We start from the raw sequence: 25373 nt of genomic DNA on the forward strand, positions 1-25373 counted from the left end.
CAGAGACACCCAAACTTCCTTCTCTCTGGCCACTTCCTCCAGCTCCTCCAGGGGTACCCCGAGGCGTTCTCAGGCCAGCCTGGAGACATAATCTCTCCAGCGTGTCCTGGGTCTCCCCCGGGGCCTCCTCCCGGTGGGACGTGCCCGGAACACCTCCCTGGGAAGGCGTCCAGGAGGCATCCGAAATAGATGCCCGAGCCACCTCAGCTGGCTCCTCTCGATGTGAAGGAGCAGCGGCTCTACTCTGAGCTCCTCCCGAGTGACCGAGCTTCTCACCCTATCTCTAAGGGAGTGCCCGGCCACCCTGCGGAGAAAGCTCATTTCAGCCGCCTGTATCCGGGATCTTGTCCTTTCAGTCATGACCCACAGCTCATGACCATAGGTGAGAGTAGGAACGTAGATTGACCGGTAAATCGGGAGCTTCGCCTTACGGCTCAGCTCCTTCTTCACCATGACAGACCGGTACATCGCCCGCATTACTGCAGATGCTGCACCGATCCGTCTGTCAATCTCCCGTTCCATCCTTCCCTCACTCGTGAACAAGACCCCAAGATACTTAAACTCCTCCACTTGAGGCAAGAACTCTCCACCAAGTGCTTACTGAAGTGAGTAAGCTACCCTTTTCCGACTGAGGACCATGGCCTCGGACTTGGAGGTGCTGATTCTCATCCCAGCCGCTTCACAATCGGCTGCAAACCGTCCCAGTGCATGTTGAAGGTCCCGGTCAGAGGTTGCCAACACGACAACATCATCTGCAAAGAGCAGTGATGAAATTGCGTGGTCCCCAAACCGGACACTCTCCGGCCCTTGGCTGCTTCTAGAAATTCTGTCCATAAAAATTATGAACAGAACCGGTGACAAAGGGCAGCCCTGCCGGAGACCAACATGCACCGGGAACAAATTTGACCTACTGCCGGCAATGCGAACCAAGCTCCTGCTCTGGTCGTAAAGGGATCGTACAGCCCTAAGCAAGGGGCCCCGGACCCCATACTCCCAGAGCACCCCCCACAAGGTGCCACGAGGAACACAGTCGAATGCCTTCTCCAAATCCACAAAGCACTTGTGGACTGGTTGGGCAAACTCCCATGAACCCTCCAGCACCCTCTGAAGGATATAGAGCTGGTCCAGCGTTCCACGACCGGGACGAAAACCACACTGCTCCTCCTGAATCCGAGGTTCAACTATCGGCCGAATTCTCCTCTCCAGTACCCTGGCATAGACTTTCCCAGGGAGGCTGAGAAGTGTGATCCCCCTGTAGTTGGAACACACTCTCCGGTCCCCCTTCATGAAAAGAGGGACTACCACCCCGGTCTGCCAGTCCATAGGCACTGTCCCCAACTGCCACGCGATGCTGCAGAGGCGCGTCAGCCAAGACAGCCCCACAACATCCAGAGACTTAAGGGCGAATCTCATCCACCCCCAATGCCTTGCCACCGAGGAGCTTATTAACTACCTCGATGACTTCAGCCCGGGTGATGGACGAGTCCCCCAGCTGCCCATCTCCACTGTAGATAGTGTTGGTAGGGCACTGCTTCCCCCTCCTGAGGCGTCGAACGGTTTGCCAGAATCTCTTCGAGGCCAACCGATAGTCTTTCTCCATGGCCTCACCGAACTCCTCCCAGGCCCGAGTTTTTGCCTCCACAACTACCCGGGCTGCTGTCCACTTGGCCTGCCGGTACCTGTCCACTGCCTTAGGAGCCCCACAAGCCAGCCAGGCCTAATAGGACTCCTTCTTCAGCTTGACGGCATTCCATACTTCCGGTGTCCACCACCGGGTTCGGGAATTACCACCTCGACAGGCACTGGAGACCTTACGGCCACAGCTCTGAGCGGCCGCGTCTCAATGGAGGTGGAGAACATGGTCCATTCGGACTCAATATCTCCAGACTCCATCGGGATCTGGTCGAAGCTCTGCCGGAGGTGGGAGTTGAAGATCTCTCTGACAGGGGGTTCAGCCAAACGTTCCAAACAGACCCTCACGGTACGTTTGGGTCTGCCGAGTCTGTCCAGCTTCCTCCCCCGCCATCGGATCCAACTCACCACCAGGTAGTGATCGGTTGACAGCTCCGCCCCTCTCTTCACCCGAGTGTCCAAGACATACGGCCGGAGGTCAGATAAGACAACCACAAAGTCGATCATCGACCTTCGGCCTAGGGTGTCCTGGTGCCATGTGCACGGAACATGGTGTTCGTTATGGACAAGCCATGGTTAGCACAGAAGTCCAATAACAGAACACCACTCGGGTTCAGATCAGGTGGGCCGTTCCTCCCAATCACGCCCCTCCAGGTGTCTCTGTCACTGCCCACATGGGCGTTGAAGTCCCCCAGTAGAACGATGGAGTCTCCAGTCGGAGCACTTTCTAGCACCCCTCCCAGAGACCCCAAGAGGGCCGGGTACTCTGCACTGCCATTTGGCCCGTAGGCACAAATGACAGTAAGAGATCTATCCCCGACAGGGCGCAGGGAAGCGACCCTCTCGCTCACCAGGGTGAACTCCAAAACATGGCGACTGAGCCGCCTCTCACCATGGGCAACTCCAGAATGGTATAGAGTCCAGCCTCTCTCGAGAAGTGTGGTTCCAGAGCCCAAGCTGTGCGTGGAGGTGAGCCCGACTATTTCTAGTCGGTATCTCTCGACCTCCCGCACAAGCTCAGGCTCCTTCCCCGCCAACGAGGTGACATTCCACGTCCCTAGAGCCAGTTTCCGTGTCCAGAGATCGGGTCGTCGGGGGCCTCGCCTTCGACTGTCGCCTGATCCACTATGCACCGGCCCCTTATGATCCCTCCTGCAGATGGTGAGCCCACAGGAGGGCGGCCCCACGTCGCTCTTTCGGGCTGAGCCCGGCCGGGCCCCATGGGGGAAGGCCCGGCCACCAGGCGCTCGCATATGAGCCCCAACTCCGGGCCTGGCTCCAGGGTGGGGCCCCGGCTGCGCCATGCCGGGCGACGTCTCGGTCCTTGTTTTTAACGTCCTCATAAGGGGCTTGTGAACTGCTCTTAGTCTGACCCGTCACCAAGGACCTGTTTGCCTTGGGAGGCCCTACCAGGGGCATAAAGCCCCGGACAACATAGCTCCTAGGATCATTCAGGTACTCAAACCCCTCCACCATGATAAGGTGACAGTTCAAAGAGGGGCATTGATGTCAAAATTACATCACAAAATGAGGGCTCGCAAAATTTCAAAATCCCTGGTAGCCCTTCGTGCAGGTACCCTTGAGATTTTGGTAGCCCGAAAATAATTTAACCAGCCCGAATAAAAATTAAAATAAAATGTATGTGGAAAATTGGATAGAGAATTTCTATCCTGACCTTTATTTTTTTGGATAAGTAGAACTGAAATATCGTTGTAAATCCATGCGCCTCTTAATATGTTTACGCACACACAATAAAGGGTAATTGTTTTCACAATTTTGCCCACTGCGCGTGCAATCTCTCTTATTCAGCAACAAAAATATAAACTCATATATACTATATATAGTATATATATATATATATATATTAGTGCTGGGGAAAAATTAATAGTGATTAATCTTATGTTTACATAATATGTATGTATGTGTACTGTGTATAATTATTATGTAGGCTGTATATAAATATACACACATGAACGTATATATTTAACATTTTTTTAATATTAAAAAATAATTTTATGAGAAATTATATATTTATTTATAAAATAAATTATATATAAACACATGCAAACGTTTTTTGGCCAAATTACATTTCCTTAATAAACACCATCTTAAATGGTCACTGTTTCCATCACCACAGCTTCTCGAACCCACAAACACACAACACTAAATATGTTCATCCCAAGCTAAAACTGGATATGCTTTATTAGCTTACTGTCATTTACACCGTTTTTCACAGATTTGCCAAAGTTATTAAACAGTATTTTGTGTAGGTTCCTTTGTGTGTTTTTATAATGACCACTAGGAGTTGTTCTAGGCTTATGTTTTCCTTGATTGGTTTTCCCTGAAGAGTTGAAATGAAAGTAAAAACGTAATGCACGTTCGTTGAATTTTACCATGAAGACAGTTGTGTCTTAATTAAACAAACACAATAATGAAGGATTTCTAATTTATTTATAGTGGATATCGAACCGCGCATCACGATTCACTCATGTGCGCCTGCGCGCCTACACACACACACACACACACACACACACACACACACACACACACACACACACACACACACACACACACACGTTAGCAGGGCATAAGCAGTGTTTATTTTTTTCCGGCGCCAATGTTAACAGATTAGAACATTTACACCGCACACAGAGGCATTTAAATTATTAAAACTAGAGGCATGTTTTAACTTTAAGGTTACTTTTATCATGTAAATTACCTATATACATCATGTCATATGCATGTGTGAGGGGAACATGGTTGTATTTGCAGCAGATATATATCTGCCTAAGTGCCTATCATAAATCAAAGCACGAGACAGACAGGGGTTGGAGGAGAACGCCTGAAAAGTGACAGAATGTACGATATTCGTCTGTATTTGCAATACGAGCAGCAGTTCGGCTGCGTTCGACGAACGCTGCCTGTGTGAAGCACAACGAGCGCACGCTGTTTCTGATGTCTGTTTGTGCAGCTTCTGCGTGTGCGGTGTGGAGGCGATCAGCAAAACCTTTATGCGGTCAAATCATCAGGATTAAAACTTCTGCGATCACATTTTTTCCTTCAGATATCAAGCCAACAAGAGTGTCAACAACACACATCAAAAAAAGGAATTCTTTCACAATTTAAGATAGCCCGTCGGGCAGGGCGGTGATACATTTTGGTAGCCCGACTGGAAAACACATTAGCCCCGGTACTTCGGGCAGGCGATTTTATGAGCCCTGCTAGTATAATTATTACTATAACTTGTGATCATGTTGTGTGGAATATTGTTTTGTACACTGTACAAAATGGATTTATAAACAGGTAAGAATTAAAACATCAATCTCAATTCAATGTGTCCCCTTAAATAGTATGTGGTAAAGACATGTACAATGAATATTCCTATGTTGTTATCCCTTAAATGTCACCATAGTCTTGTCTAAGCTTGTTCATTCGTCTTTGGCTCAAAGTTGCTTGCTGCAAACTTTTCTTTGTGGAAGCTTCACAATAATCAAACACTGTTTTAATGATAATTACATTTTAAACTATATTACTAACTGTTAGTACATTTTAGCGTGGTTTAATGTGAAACTGGTAATCATTCAATCTAATCAGATCAGATATCTGTATCGGCCAAAATTTTCATATTGGTGCATCCCTATTCGAACCAAACATGCCAAGTGTGAACATCTTTAGTCAGTGGCAGTCTACAAACCCACTTAGCTTATCTACTTTAGCTTAGTTGTTGGTCCTTCTTTCCACTCAGATTCCAAAAGATGAGCATATTCTACGGTTCCTGCGTGCACGGGATTTCAACATAGATAAGGCACGGGAGATCCTTTGTCAGAGTCTGACATGGAGGAAGCAGCATCAGGTGGACTACCTGCTGGACACATGGAGCTCTCCTCAGGTGTTGCACGATTACTACACTGGCGGCTGGCACCACCACGACAAGGGTGAGTGAACATGGTGATGTGCTATAAAATTTATAGTTCATGAAATTTGGTTCAGGATCTTGAGAAATTCTTTCTGGATGAGTTAGCTGCATTTACATGAATAATGATGTAGTACTGGTTACCGTAATTCCTCAAATAAAGACTGGGGCCTTTATTTACCTGACCTGCCGATGGGAACCGGCTTTTATTTTGAAGCAGGCTCTTATTAGGGGCAGGTCTGTATTTCTAATTCCATCTGTTTGAAATATAATTGCTTTATGGCTTTTTAATGCAATTTAAAGTGATCGTTCCAGTGGACAAATATCATTGATTTTTTTTAAGAAACATTTGCAAAAATATCGCAATACAACAACATAATACGCATTTTTTGGAATTCCACGCGCAGCTCCGCATCTGAGGATCTCAGCGAATCTAGCCGAGCATGACGTCTCATCACACCGCCCCCCAGTTTCCACATACAAATTAGGTGCTTATATTTACTGAATGAACCTACAAAAGCAGAAATAAGCTATTTTAAATAAAGATCCAGGTTTGAAGCAAATAAATAAATCACGACATTAAAGTTGAGTGAAATTAGGAAATATTTACGAGATTGTTAATTTAGTGCATATTTTGTTCTTATGTTACAAGTAATAATATCAAGCCAAGGTTTACTGAGTTTTACACGATTCCTTTGTTGTGTGGTTTTTGGTGAAATGTAAGAAATAAGCCATTTTACATAAAGATCCAGGTTTAAGCAAATAATTAAATTAGGTCATTAGGAGAAGCGCAACGTTCAGCAAAGGAGCTCGAATCGCAAGTAAGTGTTTCCAAAATACTCTGTATTTGCTGTATTGCTTAGTGTATTAATTACCAGAAGGAAGATACATTTCGATTTTGCACTTATTTCTTCTATTCATAACTTTATTCCGTGAGCTATTTACATTTGCACTTTAACCAGGGCAGTTTGAAGCGCGCTGTACGCAATTGTCAGCCATTATCAAATAATAATTGGTGGCTTTTAGCACAGGTAGTGAGTCATAGTTTGGTTTCGATTTGAGTCATTGGCAGCCTGTTGCGCTGGTTAATCTTTGGGATAATTATAAGTGCGGAATATATATTTAAAGCCGAGCCGGTTAGTTGGTCATTAGGAGAAGCGCATCGGTCAGCGAAGGAGCTCGAATCGCAAGTAAGTGTTTCCGAAAAACTCTGTATTTGCTGTATTGCTTAGTGTATTAATTACCCGAAGGAAGATACATTTCGATTTTGCACTTATTTCTTCTATTCATAACTTTATTCCGTGAGCTATTTACAATTGCACTTTAACCAGGGCAGTTTGAAGCGTGCTGTACGCAATTGTCAGCCGTTATCAAATAATTGATGGCTTTTAGCACAGGTAGTGAGTCATAGTTTGGTTTCGATTTGAGTCATTGGCAGCCTGTTGCGCTGTTCAACCAGGTCTCATCTTTCATCTCACAGTCTAATCAACTGGACGTAAACCATTCAGGTTTCAAAAAGGGCCACTCAACTGAGACGGCATTATTGTCAGTTACTGAAGCCCTGCGGCTGGCTAAAGCTGCATCCAAATCATCAGTCCTCATCCTCCTTGATCTATCTGCTGCCTTTAAAACACTGTGAATCATCAGATTCTTCTGTCCACCCTCTCATCACTGGGCATCACAGGGACTCTGCTTCACTGGTTTGAGTCCTATCTCACAGGTACGTCTTTTAAGGTTGCCTGGAGAGGAGAGGTATCCAAATCACATCAACTGACCACGGGGGTTTCTCAGGGCTCAGTGCTTGGACCTCTCCTCTTCTCCATTTACACTACATCATTGGGACCCATCATTCAGGCACATGGCCTCTCATATCATTGCTATGCTGATGACACACAGCTCTACCTCTCATTTCAACCAGATGATCCCACAGTAGCTGCACGAATCTCAAGCTGTCTGGCGGACATCTCGGCATGGATGAAAAAACATCACCTCCAGCTCGATCTAGCAAAGACTGAGCTGCTTGTCGGTCAGAAATCTTGGAGTAATCTTTGATGACCAGCTGTCCTTCAAAGACCACATCTCAAAGACAGCTCGGTCATGTAGGTTTGCATTGCACAACATCAGGAAAATCAGACCGTTCCTTACGGAGCATGCAACACAGCTTCTTGTCCAAGCCCTGGTCATTTCTAGACTTGACTATTGCAATGTGCTTCTGGCTGGACTTTCATCTTGTGCAATCAAACCGCTGCAAATGATCCAGAATGCTGCGGCACGTCTTGCATTCAATGAGCCCAAAATGGCTCATGTCACACCTCTATTCATCTCTCTGCATTGGCTACCACTCGCTGCCCGGATCAAATTCAAAGCTCTGACCATTGCTTATGGATCTTCCACAAGCTCAGCACCCGCATACTTCGACTCACTCCTACGCGTCTACACCCCCACCAGAAGTCTACACCCCCACCAGAAGATTGTGGTACCATCACAGAGAGGCATGAAATCCCTCTCTAGAACTTTTTCTTTCATTGTTCCTGGTTGGTGGAACGATCTTCCGTCCTCCATACGCACGACAGAATCACTCGCTTCATTCAAAAGACAGGGAAAAAACTCATCTCTTCCATGAGCACTTAATCTTACATAAAATAAAAAAAAAATCCTCCTCTATTTCTCTTTTCTTCTTCCCTTTTCTGGTTTTTGCTACTCTGAGCGGTATGCAAGTCTTGGTATTTGGGGCACTTTTTTGGTTTCTTTGCCTCTTCTTGATGAATCGCTTCCTGTTCTCCTGAGTTTTAAGTCGCTTTGGATAAAAGCATCTGCTAAAAATGCATAAATGTAAGACGTGGCGCTGCGCGGAGCTGAGCTTCGAGGCTTGGGTGCGACACCCTTAAGACAAAAGAGACGAGAGGTTAATATTAGGTGCGTCTTAATATTAGGTGCGTCTTAATCCGCTTCCTAGTTCAGTAGGCAGGGCACTGATCGGGACATACCGGTTAGTCAGTGCCCTGACTACTGACGGAGCAGATTCAGGCGCACGCATTGTGAAGATCGATATTTGTAGCCTGCCTGACACGGTATTTTCACAGATGTCGCATCTCTCATAGACTACAGTAGCCTATCTAAAATGGCACATGCAGCTGTTATATTCTCAATTTAATTTACAAAGCAATCCCTGTAAAGTTTTTAGGTTAATTATAGAAGAGATAAGGATTAGTGTGTCGCACTGGCATGACTCGCATCGGGGCGTGTGGCATCAGGATGGTTTCGCATTAAATTAACGGTATTTAGGAGATTATCCACTAATTTTCCCCCGGCCTTTATTTGAGACCGGCCTTTATTTGTTCGTGCTGACCACGCCCCCGGCCACTATCAGAGGCCCGGCGTTTATTTGACTACAGGCTTTTATTTGAGGAAATACGGTAAATGACATGCCTGATTGTTCCATACAGCAAAGCATACAGTTAAGCTTAGAAATGCACAATTCTTTGGTCATGCTAAATACATACTGTTTAATTTATGATGTAAGAATGAGTTTTCTCATTTCACAAAGAAATTTTAGAGCAGTAGCACCGCTGTCACCAGTTTCTACAGGAGGTGGCGCCAACACCTGATTTGGTAGCACGGGGGTGATTAAAAAAAAAAAATCTAATTTCATTTAAAATTTTCATTAAAATGAGCAAACCATATTATTGTATTAATGTGTATTAATACAGTAATGTGCAAAACAAAACTTTTTATAGGGGCATTTTAAATATTATACTCTTAAATGTACCATTGTTCTTCTATAGTATCGTACTAAACTGATCAACAGCAGCTTCAGTTATTATAAAAAGAGTGCCACTGCTTTCTGTGAAATTTAGTCACAATTTGAAAAAAAGTTTTTGCTTTTTATGAGACTTTGTGACGACTTACTGTTTTCCATATATATTAGCGAGTAGAGATGGCTATGTACTGTAAGTGCTCCTCATCTTCTAGTTAGAGTTGGGTACCAAACTCTGTACTTTTAAGGGCACTGACTGAATTACGTCAGTACTACAGAGTACCGATTTACATTAAATCACATTGCATCTGGTGATATAGACTAGTGTCTGTGAATATTAAACCGCAAAAAGACTATTTAAATACAAATCCTGTGTCTCTCTGTGTGAATGATTGCCGCAGACACATGGTTTAATTTACCTCACACACTGAATCGTCACTGTTGCATGTTTTCATCTCTGCAATCTCATATGAGGGCATGAATGTCATTTTCCAGAGCCGCTCTGAGAGTCACTTGATGAGCATTTTACCATTTAATTTGAGAAAAACTATTGTCATATCATAAACGCACAAAAAACTCAAAGGTCTTCACATCAACACGTCAAAATAAAAGTTTGGTTTAACCATTAACAATCTGTCCCTCTTGGGCTGAGTGATTTCACCACATGGTTTTTTTTTTCTGATACTGACTAATAATGCATTTCTATGTTTTAGAGGCGGGGCTTCGAAGAGCGTTCTGAAGGGAGAGTGAGATCTAATGCATTTAAAGTAGAGATGCACCGATTGCAATTTTCTTGGCCGATTCCCAATTTTTTATTTTTTTGTTAGCGAGATCGGCCAATACCGATTTTGGCTGATTCTGGTTTTCTTTCTAAGAACTATAATTGACAGCATATACAAACAAAAATCCACTTTTTCTTCAAAGCTAAATTTTATTTTTATTATAAAATAAATAAGTAAACATTACAATGGGATCTTCTTTCACTTAAACAACTCTCAAAAAAATAAGTGTTCTGTGCCAGGAAAGAATAATTTAAATTCTTTATTGCTTTATGAAACAAAACATTATAAATTGACCCTTTTGTCTTTTTTTAAAAGAGATCCTATGAATGAACAACAATACTCCTCCAAATAATAGTTCAGTAATCGAGTAATAAATGTTGCCAGCTAGGGATGTCACGGTACCAAAATTCCAGTAGTCAGTACCAATACCATAACATTTTTATGGTACTCTGTACCAATTTCAGTACCACAGCTAAATGTTTTATATATTATTTAACCATTTAAAAAAAAAAGAGAAGTTTATTATTTATGATGATAATCATTATAAGTAAATAATACATAAACATGTAAAGGCTGTATGCTTCATAAAAGTAAAGATTGTTTATTAAAAAAAAAAAGATATATATATATATAATCAACCATCTAGGCATAATTATTATTTAAACAAAGATTATTAGTAGGCTAATTACATATTTTTATTACATAGAGACATAGCTAAGGTAATCTATCCTAATATATTCTGTTAATTTAAAAAAAAAATTAAAGCAAAATTTTCTTTTGATGGGTTGCCGTGATGACCTTGGAGTGTCTGTGTTCATATGACAAGTTTTCTCAGATGAAACAGCAAATTCTCATGAAGTTACACTTTATGCGTTCGGCTGGTCATCCAGTGAAATGAATTCCGGAATTTTCTTGGTAAATGCTTTTAATCTTTTCGCTGCTAATACCAAGGAAAGATAGGAGAGGCTGCTGACCTGTGGCTGGCTCTGAGCTCTGGCCAGCTTTAGCTGTTTTGCCTTTACTGCCTTCTTAAAACTGGGCATGTTCCATGTTTTGATGCAGTTAAGTGTCTAATTAGGTTTGTCAGGTTTCACAAATTACATAATTAGTGTCTTCTTCGCTCACAGTAAAAAACTTACATGCCAATAACATGTAAGTATGCGGCTGTGATCGCAAGCGTGGCTGTGATGTCAATGTTGCGGCCACGCTCTTGCTCACAGCCGCATGTACATGGATCGGCTCAAAATCTGAGACACGTGTGACTGATCGGCCAATCACCGATCATGCAGAAAATCGTCCAATTCCGATCCCTGGCCGATCCATTGGTGCATCTCTAATTCAAAGCTCCAAAATTGCCTACCCTACCTACACACAAACACTATTGAATAGCATGCAATTTCAGTGAAGCACTGTAATTGTATCGATTAACAGAAAAAACTTTTTCTCAAATTGTCTGTTTACAATATAGCTACGCTAACAGAGAATGTGTATACCTGTAAGAAGTGCAAGACAGAACTTGTGTGTACATGTTTATAGTTTTTGAGGTCTTTCAGTAAAATGTTGCAGCAGGATTAGCATGGTCTGCTGTGGTTTAGCACTATATGATGGCAATTTAGGATGTTTTGTACTTTGGACATTCTTAAACACTTTTGTTTCCTTCTATAGACGGCCGGCCTCTGTATATCCTACGCCTAGGACATATGGACACTAAAGGACTGGTTCGAGCACTTGGAGAAGAATCCCTGCTTAGACATGTTAGAGATTCAATAGCCAACATTTTTCAGCATGCATTCTGGTGTATTCCATTCAGTGGTGGACAGTAACTAATTTATCAGAGTATTTTTATTTTGGGAAATTTTACTTTACTACATTCGAAAGTATAATATCATACTTTTTACTCCACTACATTTCACAAATTGAAGCTCCTCATTATTTTGAGTTGAAGAAATCGTCACCTGCCCTGATTTGCAAATTAGCTGATTCTTTTCAAATAACCTATAACATTTTTGCAGATCCTACAGACTACAGATTAATTTGTGAATTGGACTGATCTGGTTGCATTTGTTCTCAAGTCAACTCACTGATTTAAATTATCCGGTCAGAGCGAGTCTCTAGTTAACAATTCAGTGAATTTATAAGTGTGATGGGAGATCCTTAGAGCTTGGTTTTAGTTAATAATGCGGAATTGTAAGATTTGTTATTGTAAATGGAAATCGTACTCGGTTACTTTCGTAACCTCGGTTCCCTGAGAGAGAGGAACGAGTATTACGTATGGGAAAAACTCCTTTTCTCGAGAATATGAAGCAAAACTTTAATAAAGGTATCCATGTAAAGCGCAGTGCCGCTGAACGGCCATAGCTCAGCGCGAGGAGCGCTCTGATTGGCCGGGCCACGGCAACTGCAGGAACCTATGGTGAGGCGGCTGAGAGGAACGAGCCAATGGGGTGCGTTCCCGAAGCCCGCCGAAAAAAGGTGCTTATATTTGCATACAGGAGGCTATATAAAGCCCTAATTTCGCCATAGGTGTCAGGTTTTTAGATCGACTGAAGCGATACCTGAGAAGCATAAACACGGCACGGAACGTAATACTCGTTCCTCTCTCTCAGGGAACCGAGGTTACGAAAGTAACCGAGTATGTTTCCTTTCGAGAGAGGTTCCTCGTATTACGTATGGGAACACAATGTAAAGCGCCGTGTGTGCTGACTGACCCAGTATGCCCAAAGCACATGTAAATAACCCCCGAGACACCGAAGAGGCGGCCATAAGGGGGGATGAAGAACCGGAAGAGTCGGTTCGTTTGAACGGCTGATCGGACATAGTCGGATCTTATGATAAATGAAAAGTTCTTAAGGACTGATGTTGTACAGGCCAAAACTAAAGGCAATCTGTTTACCAGGGTCAAGATAGAGCCTAGATGGAGAGAAGCCCTGCTTGTAGAGCTGGAACCTCCAATTTATAGAATCTGATAAAAGTGGACGGAGAGGCCCAGCCTGCCGCCGCACAGATATCTTCCAAAGAAATGCCACACGACCAAGCCCAAGATGAGGCCATGCCTCTAGTGGAGTGGGCTTTAACGCCTATAGGGCAAGTCAGGTTTTTAGACTCATATGCCAGCGAGATCGCGTCCACTATCCAGTGTGAGAGTCTTTGCTTCGTGACAGCACAACCTTTAGTGCGGCCGCCGAAGCAGACAAACAGCTGGTCCGACTGCCTGAAGGGGGAGGAGCGCTCCAGATACAGTCTCAAAGCTCTGACCGGGCAGAGTAGATTCGCGTCCTGTTCACCCTGAGATGCGGGTAAAGGAAGCAGAGTAATAACCTGTGCTCTAAAAGGGGTAGAAAGCACTTTGGGTATAAAACCATGTCTCGGTTTAAGAACAACTTTGGAGTTGTTGGGCCCGAACTCGAGACAGGACGGACTCACTGAGAGTGCGTGTAAGTCACTCACACGTTTAACCAAGGCCAGAGCCAGCAGAAACGCGGTTTTGAGTGATAAAAGCTTTATGGTCGCGGTCTGGAGAGGCTCGAAGGGGGGACCCTTCATAGCGTCTAGAACCACCGCGAGGTCCCAAATAGGAAGCGAGGGGGGGCGAGGGGGGTTCAATCTCCTGGCCCCTTTAAGAAAACGTACAATGAGCTCACTTTTCCCTAGTGAATGTCCCGCGACCTGAGCGTGGTTAGCTGCTATGGCGGCAACATAAACTTTGAGCGTGGAGGGGGAACGACCCGCGTCCAGTAGCTCTTGGAGAAAAGCGAGCACTTCTGTTGTTTCGCATGAGCGTGCGTCGATATTTCGGACGGCACACCAGTTAGAAAACACTGACCACTTCAGAGTATAGAGCCGCCTAGTCGAGGGGGCTCTAGCTCCCGCTATAGTGTTCATAACTCTGTCAGAGAGGTTTCCCGATACCAGTTGATGGGCCATACGTGAAGGGCCCATAGTTCGAGACTGGGATGCCAGATCCCCTCCTTCGCCTGCGTGAGGAGGTCTTTCCTCATAGGAACGGGTCATGGGGCTGTGTCTGACAGCTGGATCAGATCGGAGAACCACGTTCGGTTCCTCCAGAGTGGGGCTATTAAAAGCACCGCGGATGCTGTCTCCCTGATTTTCTTGATGGTTTGTGGTAGCATCGCGATCGGGGGGAAAGCATATAGCGGGAGGCTGGGCCAGACATGGGCCAGGGCATCCCTGCGTTTGGAGAAAAATATTGGGCAGTGAGTGTTGTCTTCTGAGGCGAAGAGATCCACTTTCGCTCTGCCGAAGGTGTTCCAAATTAAGAGAACCGTTTGCGGGTGAACCATTGGGTGAATGGTTCTCCTGGATAACATATCCGGACCCACATTCAGAATACCTGGCACGTGAGCCGCCCTCAGGGAGCTCAGGTTGTGCTCTGCCCATAAAAGGAGATGCTTCGCCATGCGGTGAAGGGAATATGATCTCAGGCCACCCTGACGATTTATGTACGCTACCACCGACATGTTGTCTGAACGAACCAAGACGTGGTGGTTCTTTATATGTGGAAGGAAAGCTCTCAGCGATAAGGCGACCGCTTTCATCTCTAGACGGTTTATGCCCATAAGCACGCCCCTCCGATACCACTCTGTCCTCGTCCAAGGAGCCAAAGTTTTGACAACGCTGTGGCTCACTCTGACGGGAAAACGGCCCCATTTCCATGCATAAGGAGGGACACGGGCGCGTAGCCAACGCTGGAGGGGGCGCATGTGTAGCAGTCCCAGCCTGAGCACTGACGATGCCGAGGCCATAAGGCCGAGCATTCTCTGAAAGTGTTTCAGGGGAACGCGAGTTCCGGCTTTGAATGAAGTCGCCATGTTCTGGACGGATAGCGCGCGCTGTGTCGTTAGCCGCGCGTTCATGAGTCTCGAGTCTAGAACAATGCCCAGAAAAGATATCTTTTGAGTGGGTGACATCGAGCTCTTGGCGATATTGATCCTGAGACCCAAACAGTCTAAATGGTTGAGGAGCCAGGATCTGTGTGTTAGTAGTTCTGCTCGAGACTGGGCTATCACTAGCCAGTCGTCGAGGTAGTTGAGCACCCGCATCCCTTTCAGCCTGAGCGGGGCTAATGCCGCGTCCATACATTTCGTAAACGTGCGGGGCGCCAGGGATAAGCCGAATGGCAGGACCGTGTACTGATAAGCCTGCCCCTCGAAGGCGAATCTCAAGAATGGCCTGTGGTGGGGGGCTACCTGCACGTGAAAGTACGCATCTTTCAGATCTATCGTGAAAAACCAGTCCCCAGGGCGAATGTGCGCGAGGATCTGTTTCACCGTTAGCATTTTGAAAGAGCGAGTCATTAGAGCTTTGTTCAAATGCCTTAGATCTAGGATGGGCCTGAGCCCTCCGTCCTTCTTCGGAACGAGAAAGTATCGGCTGTAGAAGCCCGACTCGCTTTTGGAAGGGGGGACGGGCTCCACCGCTCCCTTCTCTACCAGTTTCAAAATCTCAGTGCGAAGCACGTGACTGACGCTGCTTCTCACCGAGGTCTCGACCACGGCGCGAAAGCGCGGGGGCCTGCGAACGAACTGTAGCGAGTAGCCCCTTTTTACTATGTTCATAACCCAATTTGATACCCCGGGCATGTCTTGCCAGGCCTGAGCCCGACACGATAGCGGCTGGAGCCGGCGCGGATAAGGGTCGCCTACTAGAGGGAACTCGGTAGCGCTGCCATTTTGTGCTTGAGACATAGAGGGGGTAGTGCTTATGTGTGGCGGCGTGCACTGTGGAGTGGGCGCCGGGACATTTATAGCATGGGTGGGAGGGGTGAATGAATGTAGGAGTGCAGACTGATGTGTGGGCACATTTACTACAGAGAAAAAGCTCTTTTTGAGATTTATTTGGGTCGCCGTGATAACGGCGTTTGTGTGCAGGCGAGTGCGTTTGACAACGGGCTCGTTGGCTGCTAAACTGAGGTCGGCAGTCACCTGGGTTCAGGGAACTGGGAGACCGGGAGGGAGAGATGGGGGTCCGGCCTAGGCGAGACCTGACCATCTCCTTTTTATCCCTGCGGCTAGGACGGCTTCGGAGGCTCGGGGTTCAACACAAGCCTGGGTCGAGGTCCCCGGCGTTCAGGCCGACTGCTGCGGTTCGCGGAGCGGGAACGTTGGCGCGGTCCCGAAGAGGAGCGAGGCCAGGAAGGTGGCTCTGCCGGCTTAGCGGGTTGAGAAGGCGGGGGTCTACCTCGAGAGCGTCCCTGGCCTGAAGACGAGCTGGAGCGCTTAGGCAGGAAATGCCTCATAGCCTGCGAAGCCTTTTGCGCTTCGGTGAAACGCTCCGCGAAACCCACGACTGACGGGCCGAAGAGACCGGTAGTGGAGATGGGGGCGTCCAAGAAGGAGGCTTTATCCGCGTCCTTCATCTCGGTCAAATTCAGCCAAAGGTGCCTCTCTAAGACCGTCAGGTTAGCCATATTTTTCCCGATGGCTTGTGCAGTGGCTTTAGTGGCGCGAAGGGCCAAGTCCGTCGCGCTGCGAAGGTTCTTCAAAACCTCGGAGTCGGGGACAGACTCGTCCAAGGAGCGGAGAAGTCTGGCCTGGAACACCTGAAGGACAGCCATGGTGTGAAGGGCCGCGGAAGCCTGGCCAGCGAGAGCAGAAGTGGTGCGGCAGGGCTTGGACGGATGCTGAGCCCTGGACTGCCATCCTCTGGAGGAGGAGGGCGGGCAGAGGTGCGCGGCGACAGCCTCCTCGAGGGGGGGAAGAGATTCATAGCCTTTTTCCTTAGCGCCGTCGACAATGGAGAGCGCTGGGGAAAAGGCGGATCTAGCGCGAGCAGAGTAGGGCGACTTCCACGACTTCGTAAGCTCGTCGTGCACCTCAGGGAAGAAAGGCGCGGGCTTCTGAGGAGAAGAGAGGCGCCGACTTTCCACCACTTGTCCAATCTGCTGCGCGTCGCCCTGAGAGAGTGCGAGCTGCGCGTGGTCCCGTCCAAGGCATGCCACACAGATGACGTGACGGTCGCCGCCAAGGAGAGGAGCTCTGCAAGAGCCGCAGGAAATGCGAGGCATTTGAAACAACGCCCCGCGCTCTTTTAGGAGAAGAGAGTAAAAGGATACGATCGCCGGATGGCGTAGCTGGAACGGCAGAGAAGGCGGAGAGGGTGTCCGTCGTCCTCAGCTGCAGGTTCCGCTGGTGCCTTTTCGACGGCGGTTGCTTCTTCCGGAGGTCAGCGAAGGTATCGCTGAAGGAGATCAAATCTGACACCTATGGCGAAATTAGGGCTTTATATAGCCTCCTGTATGCAAATATAAGCACCTTTTTTCGGCGGGCTTCGGGAACGCACCCCATTGGCTCGTTCCTCTCAGCCGCCTCACCATAGGTTCCTGCAGTTGCCGTGGCCCGGCCAATCAGAGCGCTCCTCGCGCTGAGCTATGGCCGTTCAGCGGCACTGCGCTTTACATGGATACCTTTATTAAAGTTTTGCTTCATATTCTCGAGAAAAGGAGTTTTTCCCATACGTAATACGAGGAACCTCTCTCGAAAGGGAACAGATTTAGTTCACGACTGTCAGTTTGTAAACTAATTTACCTATAAAAAGATGAGCTGTTTAAGCCAATTGAATGAAATGCTTAAATGTGGAGATTTAATGTAAAAATAATGTAAACAAAAACTGCAAGCAGTTTTACTGGGCCAAGCCCCAGATGGGGATTTCGCTGAATGCAGAGCAACCTTTAAAAGGCCGTCCCCCACGGGACTCGAACCCAAAACCTCTGGGTGCAGTGACTGTCGCTCATCTTGTTACGCTACTGGCCAGGCTTGTGTTCAAACACCTGCTGAAGTTCCATAATTCTAATGAGAGTCAACTCAAAATGAAGATTTTTTTCAAATAAATGCACAGCATTTAATATTTATAAAGTTCTGTTTAAGTCAATCTCAGAATGACTAAATGTCTGGAACAGAAGGACATTTTGCAAATAACCAATTGGCATGCTAAGCTAACTAGCATAAAAACACAAACACAGGCAGGGTCAACTTCAGTGACAAATTTCTCAGGAATGGTAGCAAATATCAAAAATAAATTTAGTTATTTCTGTGCGGCTCAGTCCGAAGATCATCTGAGCTAATTTTGGACAATATTGGACAAAATTTGTAGGAGTAGCAGCGAAAAAACAGTTTTTCACTTGTTTCAACATGTTTGGAAAATGACATATATGATATGAATGATATATATTCGGAATCTGCATAAGCCAGAAAACAAAATGACATAAATGACATCAAATTTGGACAAAGTTTTCAAAAGTTATAAACGTTTTAGCAAAAAAATCTTATATCTCTGGAACACTAGGTGGAGCTATTCTAAAACTTCTCAGGTACGTTCGGGACATGCTGTCGGTCACGCATACCAAATTTTGTGCAGATATGTCAAATATTTCACAAGATATTGCATTTTATGACAAAATTCAAAATGGCGGTCACGTGGTTCATCCGATCCTAATATAGGTTTGGCATGTCACAAGGAATCCATAGATACCAATTATATGAATTTCGGACAAAGCGTTCAGAAGTTATGGGCAAAAATAGCCTTTTTTCATATCTCATGACCCCTAGGTGGCGCTGTTCCCAACTTTGGCATCTACCCTCAGCTCATGGGTCCGATGAAGCATACCCATTTTCGTTTTGATTACAGCCTCTGAAACAAATTTCGACCTTGTTAAGTTCACGACATCATAACTTTTGAACAAAGATGAATAAAAAAAAATCTGTTCAGTCATTTCTGTGCGGGTCAGTCCAAAGATCATCTCTCCTAAGTTTTGTAAGAATTGGACACATTTTGAAGGAGGAGTAGCAAAAAAACTGAATACTGTACTTTTCAAAATTGCCGTTACTGTAATGGATGGAGTCTTAATGTAAGATATTGAATATGATGAGGGTGAGGTGGGGAATCAAATGTACTAAGTTTCATAACTTTCCTGCAAGCGGTTCTATGGGCTGCCATAGACTTCCAGAGCGGAAAAAGAAGAAGAAGAAGCATAATAATAATAATAATAATAATAATAATAATAATAATAATAGGAACACCAACGATTTCAATATGTGCCTTCGGTCCTTGGCCCCTAACAATCAGCCATTATGGGGGCCAAGCACAAAAAAGACGACAAGACATGCCAGCATGGCTAGAAGTCTGAAACCAACGGCCAACATGAGCCATTAAGGACCTATTAAGTTGATTTTAGGCAAAATAGCAGTAAAATTTTAAATACAGTCAATAATGGTTTAATGGTTTCTCACTTTCGACCACTGTTACGAAATTGATGGGGTGTAGTCAGATTGAGGTGACAATGACACATGCAAAGTTTGGTGTCAAAATGTCAAAGCATTGCAGAGATACAGCCTCAAGAGTAATTTTTGCATCATGGCTCAACTCTGTTGTTGTGGTATATGACAACTGTTTTGTCTATCAACATGAAATCCATATCTATTTGTCAGCATGGTCTGAAGACGATACGGTTCAATTTGGGTGAAAATCAGACAAACGGTCTAGGATGAGTTTAAAAAAGTAGGTTTTTAACAAATAACAAGATGGAGGACAAATATGTTTGCAAAATACGGCAAAAATGGTATCCATGTTCTCGGCATGAGCCAATGAATGTATTATGATCAGTCTCATTACAATAGGCTAATTAAATCATAAGTTATTAGCATTTTTGTACATTTTATTACAACTTTTGACCACAAGGGGGCACTGCCTTGAAACTTTTTGAGTATCCTCGTGGCATGGAGCGGAAGACACATACCGAGTTTTGTAACAATACGCTAATGCCTTCGTAACATATAGCATTAGCATTTTATACCATAATACTGCATTGAAGTCAATGGGAATTTCATGTTTTGTTTTATTATAGCGCCACCAAGAGGCACAATCCCAACAATTTTTTTTGTGTCCTCATAGTGAGCCTATACATATGTGTATCGAGTTTTGTGAAAAAAATCTCATTTTGTTTTGGAGTTATATACATTTATATGAAAAAAGATATAAAAACTGACTGACAGCTGACTTTGATTGGATTTTACTACCCCTTACTATCAAGATTTTGAGATTTGGGTATTAGCGTTTAGCTATCAACCTATGTTTCTGAACTTCTGAAGCTGGTTTCGTCTCGATCGGACTAGCGGTTTCGAAGATATCAGCAAATGTCTTTTAAGCGCTAAATTACAACGCTGCGCAAACTATATGCTGAAACCTGGCAAGTCTGGAAACTTTGGACTTGGCAAGGATTAAGGAGACAGAAAAAGTTACTCCCATCAAAATATGTCAACCACTCCCAAAGTTATAAGCGTTTGAAGAAAAGAATTCTCCACTAGGTGGCGCTGTTTCGAAACTTCTCAGGCTACTTCAGGGCATCGTAGGATGACCCATACCAAGTTTCGTAACAATTTGTTCATGTGTTCATAAAATACAGCATTTTAGCACATAATTCAAAATGGCCGACATCCAAAATGGCCGACATGGTAAAATTGGATATCAGTCGACTCGGCATGACACCCTGAATCTAATGAGACCAATTGATTTTTGGATAAACGGTTCAGAAGTTATAATCCAAAATAGGCATTTTTCCTATCTTGTGATGACATTTACCAAGTTTGGTTTGAATACTATAAAGAGTTGCGGAGATATAGCCTTTACAGGGAGTGCAGAATTATTAGGCAAGTTGTATTTTTGAGGATTAATTTTATTATTGAACAACAACCATGTTCTCAATGAACACAAAAAACTCATTAATATCAAAGCTGAATATTTTTGGAAGTTTTAGTTTTTAGATTTAGCTATTTTAGGGGGATATCTGTGTGTGCAGGTGACTATTACTATGCATAATTATTAGGCAACTTAACAAAAAACAAATTTATACCCATTTCAATTATTTATTTTTACCAGTGAAACCAATATAACATCTCAACATTCACAAATATACATTTCTGACATTCAAAAACCAAACAAAAACAAATCAGTGACCAATATAGCCACCTTTCTTTGCAAGGACACTCAAAAGCCTGCCATCCATGGATTCTGTCAGTGTTTTGATCTGTTCACCATCAACATTGCGTGCAGCAGAAACCACAGCCTCCCAGACACTGTTCAGAGAGGTGTACTGTTTTTCCTGCTTGTAAATGGCACATTTGATTATGGACCACAGGTTCTCAATGGGGTTCAGATCAGGTGAACAAGGAGGCCATATCATTAGATTTTCTTCTTTTATACCCTTTCTTGCCAGCCACGCTGTGGAGTACTTGGACGCGTGTGATGGAGCATTGTCCTGCATGAAAATCATTTTTTTTCTTGAAGGATGCAGACTTCTTCCTGTACCACTGCTTGAAGAAGGTGTCTTCCAGAAACTGGCAGTAGGACTGGGAGTTGAGCTTGACTCCATCCTCAACCCGAAAAGGCCCCACAAGCTCATCTTTGATGATACCAGCCCAAACCAGTACTCAACCTCCACCATGCTGGCGTCTGAGTCGGACTGGAGCTCTCTGCCCTTTACTAAATCCAGCCACGGGCCCATCCATCTGGCCCATCAAGACTCACTCTCATTTCATCAGTCCATAAAACCTTAGAAAAATCAGTCTTCAGATATTTCTTGGCCCAGTCTTGACGTTTCAGCTTGTGTGTCTTGTTCAGTGGTGGTCGACTTTCTGCCTTTCTTACCTTGGCCATGTCTCTGAGTATTGCACACCTTGTGCTTTTGGGCACTCCAGTGATGTTACAGCTCTGAAATATGGCCAACCTGGTGGCAAGTGGCATTTTGGCAGCTGCACGCTTGACTTTTCTCAGTTCACGGGCAGTTATTTTGCGCCTTGGTTTTTCCACACGCTTCTTGCGACCCTGTTGACTATTTTGAATGAAACGCTTGATTGTTTGATGATCACGCTTCAAAAGCTTGGCAATTTTAAGACTGCTGCATCCCTCTGCAATATATCTCACTATTTTTGACTTTTCTGAGCCTGTCAAGACCTTCTTTTGACCCATTTTGCCAAAGGAAAGGAAGTTGCCTAATAATTATGCACACCTGATATAGGGTGTTGATGTCATTAGACCACACCCCTTCTCATTACAGAGATGCACATCACCTAATATGCTTAATTGGTAGTAGGCTTTCCAGCCTATACAGCTTGGAGTAAGACAACATGCATAACGAGGATGATGTGGTCAAAATACTCATTTGCCTAATAATTCTGCACTCCCTCTAGTGTGTTTTAGCAGCTGCTATGTAAAATTTGTTTGTGCGTTTATTGAAAACAATTTGACGAATCAACTTGAATTCCATAACTTTTTGTCAGCATGGGCTGAGGATGATCTGTTTCAATTTTCGTGAAAATCGGAGCAACGGCCTAGGAGGAGTTAAAAAAATAGGTTTTTCATAAAATTCAAAATATCGGGAAAATTTGCATACCGGAAAATGACATCATAGGGTGCTCTCGAATCGGCTTGAGCCAAGGAATTTTGTTTCTAGCTCTTAGGGGTCAAAAGTTAGAAGCATAAACATGAGTGAAATTTTGGACAGGTGGTGGCGCTAGAGGGATTGAGTTAGAGGCACCAAATTTGCTATAGTGACAGCTCAGACTGGCCTCTATGAGTGTGGCAAACTTTTTTCAAACTTTTTTCGCAACCTTCGGTGCTTGGCCCCTAATAATAGGAACGCTAACGGTTTCAATATTTGCCTTCGCACCTTCGGTGCTTGGCCCCTAATAATAAAGTAAACAATTTCAAGAGGGGCTACAGACCCTTCTGGGCTTGGCCCCTAATTAATCCTCATGCATCTTCCCTATTAAACAGATCGATAGTAATGTGTGAATGACCAAATGTCAAAATATTAATAGTAAGGGGTAGTAAAATTCAATCAAAGTCAGGTGTCAGTCATTTTATGTTTTTTTATGTGTTAAATGTCTATGACTCCTAAACGAAATTAGATATTTTCACCAAAATTCACACACACACACACACACACACACACACACACACACACACACACACACACACACACACACACACACACACACACACACACACACACACACACACACACACACACACACACACACACACACACACACACACACACACACACACACACACACACATCTATGGGTTTGTAGTATCAAAATTTGGTAGGATTGTGCCTCTTGGTGGCACTATAATTAAACAAAACATGAAATACAACTCAGTGCATTAATGTGGGGTTTTAACATTTTTGGCATTTTGTTTCCAAATGTCTCTACTCATTTTGCAGTTGGTTTGCTGCTAGCTTCCTTGTTTGCTTCTGTTGCGCTTGGCCCTGATATCGGCTGCTTGCAGTTATATTTATTATTATTATATAAAATATAAAATTATTATATTTTACGCTTGAGTCATCAGTAATTGTCATTAGTAGTTATAGTGTATGACAAGTTCTGGTAGTAAATGAAAATGTTTCATTAATTTAAGTGTTTGTATAATCTTTTTTTTTATTACGGTACATTATATCCCGCCCCTTTCCCAGCAGTCGGATGTAGTACATAAAATTGCAAAATAAATATATATACGTCAGTCAGTACTTTTTAATTTTAATACTTAAGTATATAATCAAAATTAAGTACTTCTGTGCTTTTACTCAAGAAAAAAATGAAAATGAATACCTAATACTGGAGTTATATTTCATTAGGGTATTTTTACTTTTACTCAAGTACTTGATTTGTGTACTTCGTCCATGACTAATTAATTTCATATGGATTTAAATGAAGTGTAACAACATATGTGAATGTTTAGGTGCTGTCCATCAATGAAGAGGGTCTGCGATGCTGTGAGGAGAACACCAAAGTCTTTGGTCGGCCAATTAGGTACTGACAGTACTGACATATTTTCCTTCCATAACCATAAAGTTATATTAAAGTATACCATGGTGCTGTTTAATGTTTATAAAAAGTTTATAATGCTTGAAAATAATGTTCAGTTATTTAGTTTTTTTAAAGGTCCTTACAGCCTACATTACAATAACAAATTAACCAAAATCCACAAATACACCAACCAAGCAAACAAATGTCAAAATTAGGATAAAAATTACGAACAATTCTATGCTTTACCTACAAATGTACCTTTTATTATAAACGCACATAAAAAAAAATCAGAAGCTGCCCTGCAGTTGTCTTTTCTAATAAAAATGGTTTGGTTAACTTAAATGCTAAGTGTCATTTTTCGGTGGTAGGTGGTAATTCACTTTTTTTTTTCATTCTGTAGTTGCTGGACATGTCTGGTTGATCTTGAGGGGCTTAATATGAGGCATCTGTGGCGCCCTGGAGTCAAAGCACTACTGAGGATTATTGAGGTAGTGGAGGCCAATTACCCTGAGACTCTAGGACGTCTGCTCATCCTCAGAGCTCCCAGAGTTTTTCCTGTCTTGTGGACACTGGTGAGGGACACCACTATTTGCTTTTGATTTTACATTGTTCTTCTCTCCTAAAAACTAGAGATGGGAATGGTCTTATAATCAATCAATCAATCAATCAATCAATCAATCAATCAATCAATCAATCAATCAATCAATCAATCAATCAATCAACTTTATTTATATAGCGCTTTTACAATCACGATTGTGTCAAAGCAGCTTCACAGTGTCAAACAGGATAATATTGCATCAAAATTAGATTTGGCTGTTCTGGAGAAAACAGTGATGTTATCAGCTTATTTTAATTTATCATATAGCGACAATGTTGGCATATCCGTATTATAGTTTATAGAATTAATTAAAACCTAAATCATACATTTTATCTATATAACTAGTTGAATAACTTTGATCATAATTTTAGTGTCTCCGACTGAGCAACCCAAGTCAAAAGCGACAGTGGCAAGGAACCAAAACTCCATCAGGGCATGATGGAGAAAAATAAACCTTGGGAGAAACCAGACTCAGTCGGGGTGCCAGTTCTCCTCTGGCCTATTAACACACCGTGTATGGTTATTATTCTGGCAACCTTACAGGTCAGAAATCATATTAGATCGGATTATTCAAAATTTCAGGATATCACGGAAGAGACAGGTTTATTTAGGATGGTGCGTCAATTAAACAATAGTATGAATACATGAAAGATCGGAATTATTGCGCCAGAGACGGGTTTTTGAGCATGATGTGCCGGTGAGGCAAATTCAGAGGAGACACCAATTGACACGGTCTCAGCAGACACTCCAGGATGCGTTGGTCATGTCCAGGCGCAGCTCCACCATCCGATCCGGATACGGCCCGGATCTGGGATAAACCTCAGGAAAAACAGAGAGACCAACATTAGATGCCACTCTTTTTATGATG

The 25373-nt window shown here is 43.9% G+C and overlaps 1 protein-coding gene across 2 annotated transcripts in view; it reads left to right on the forward strand.

Moving 5' to 3' along the window:
- si:dkey-237i9.1 (SEC14-like protein 1) overlaps nucleotides 1–25373 on the forward strand; it is a 244779-nt gene that overhangs the window by 107358 nt on the left and 112048 nt on the right. For both annotated transcript variants that reach the window (XM_067459467.1, XM_067459468.1), the window contains exons 8-11: nucleotides 5378–5567; nucleotides 11750–11838; nucleotides 23840–23910; nucleotides 24308–24479. In XM_067459467.1, coding sequence (XP_067315568.1) covers nucleotides 5378–5567; nucleotides 11750–11838; nucleotides 23840–23910; nucleotides 24308–24479 — 522 coding nt within the window. The remainder of the gene's footprint in view (nucleotides 1–5377; nucleotides 5568–11749; nucleotides 11839–23839; nucleotides 23911–24307; nucleotides 24480–25373) is intronic.

Source organism: Pseudorasbora parva, chromosome 12 (genome assembly GCF_024679245.1).
Source record: "Pseudorasbora parva isolate DD20220531a chromosome 12, ASM2467924v1, whole genome shotgun sequence".
NCBI lineage: Eukaryota > Metazoa > Chordata > Actinopteri > Cypriniformes > Gobionidae > Pseudorasbora > Pseudorasbora parva.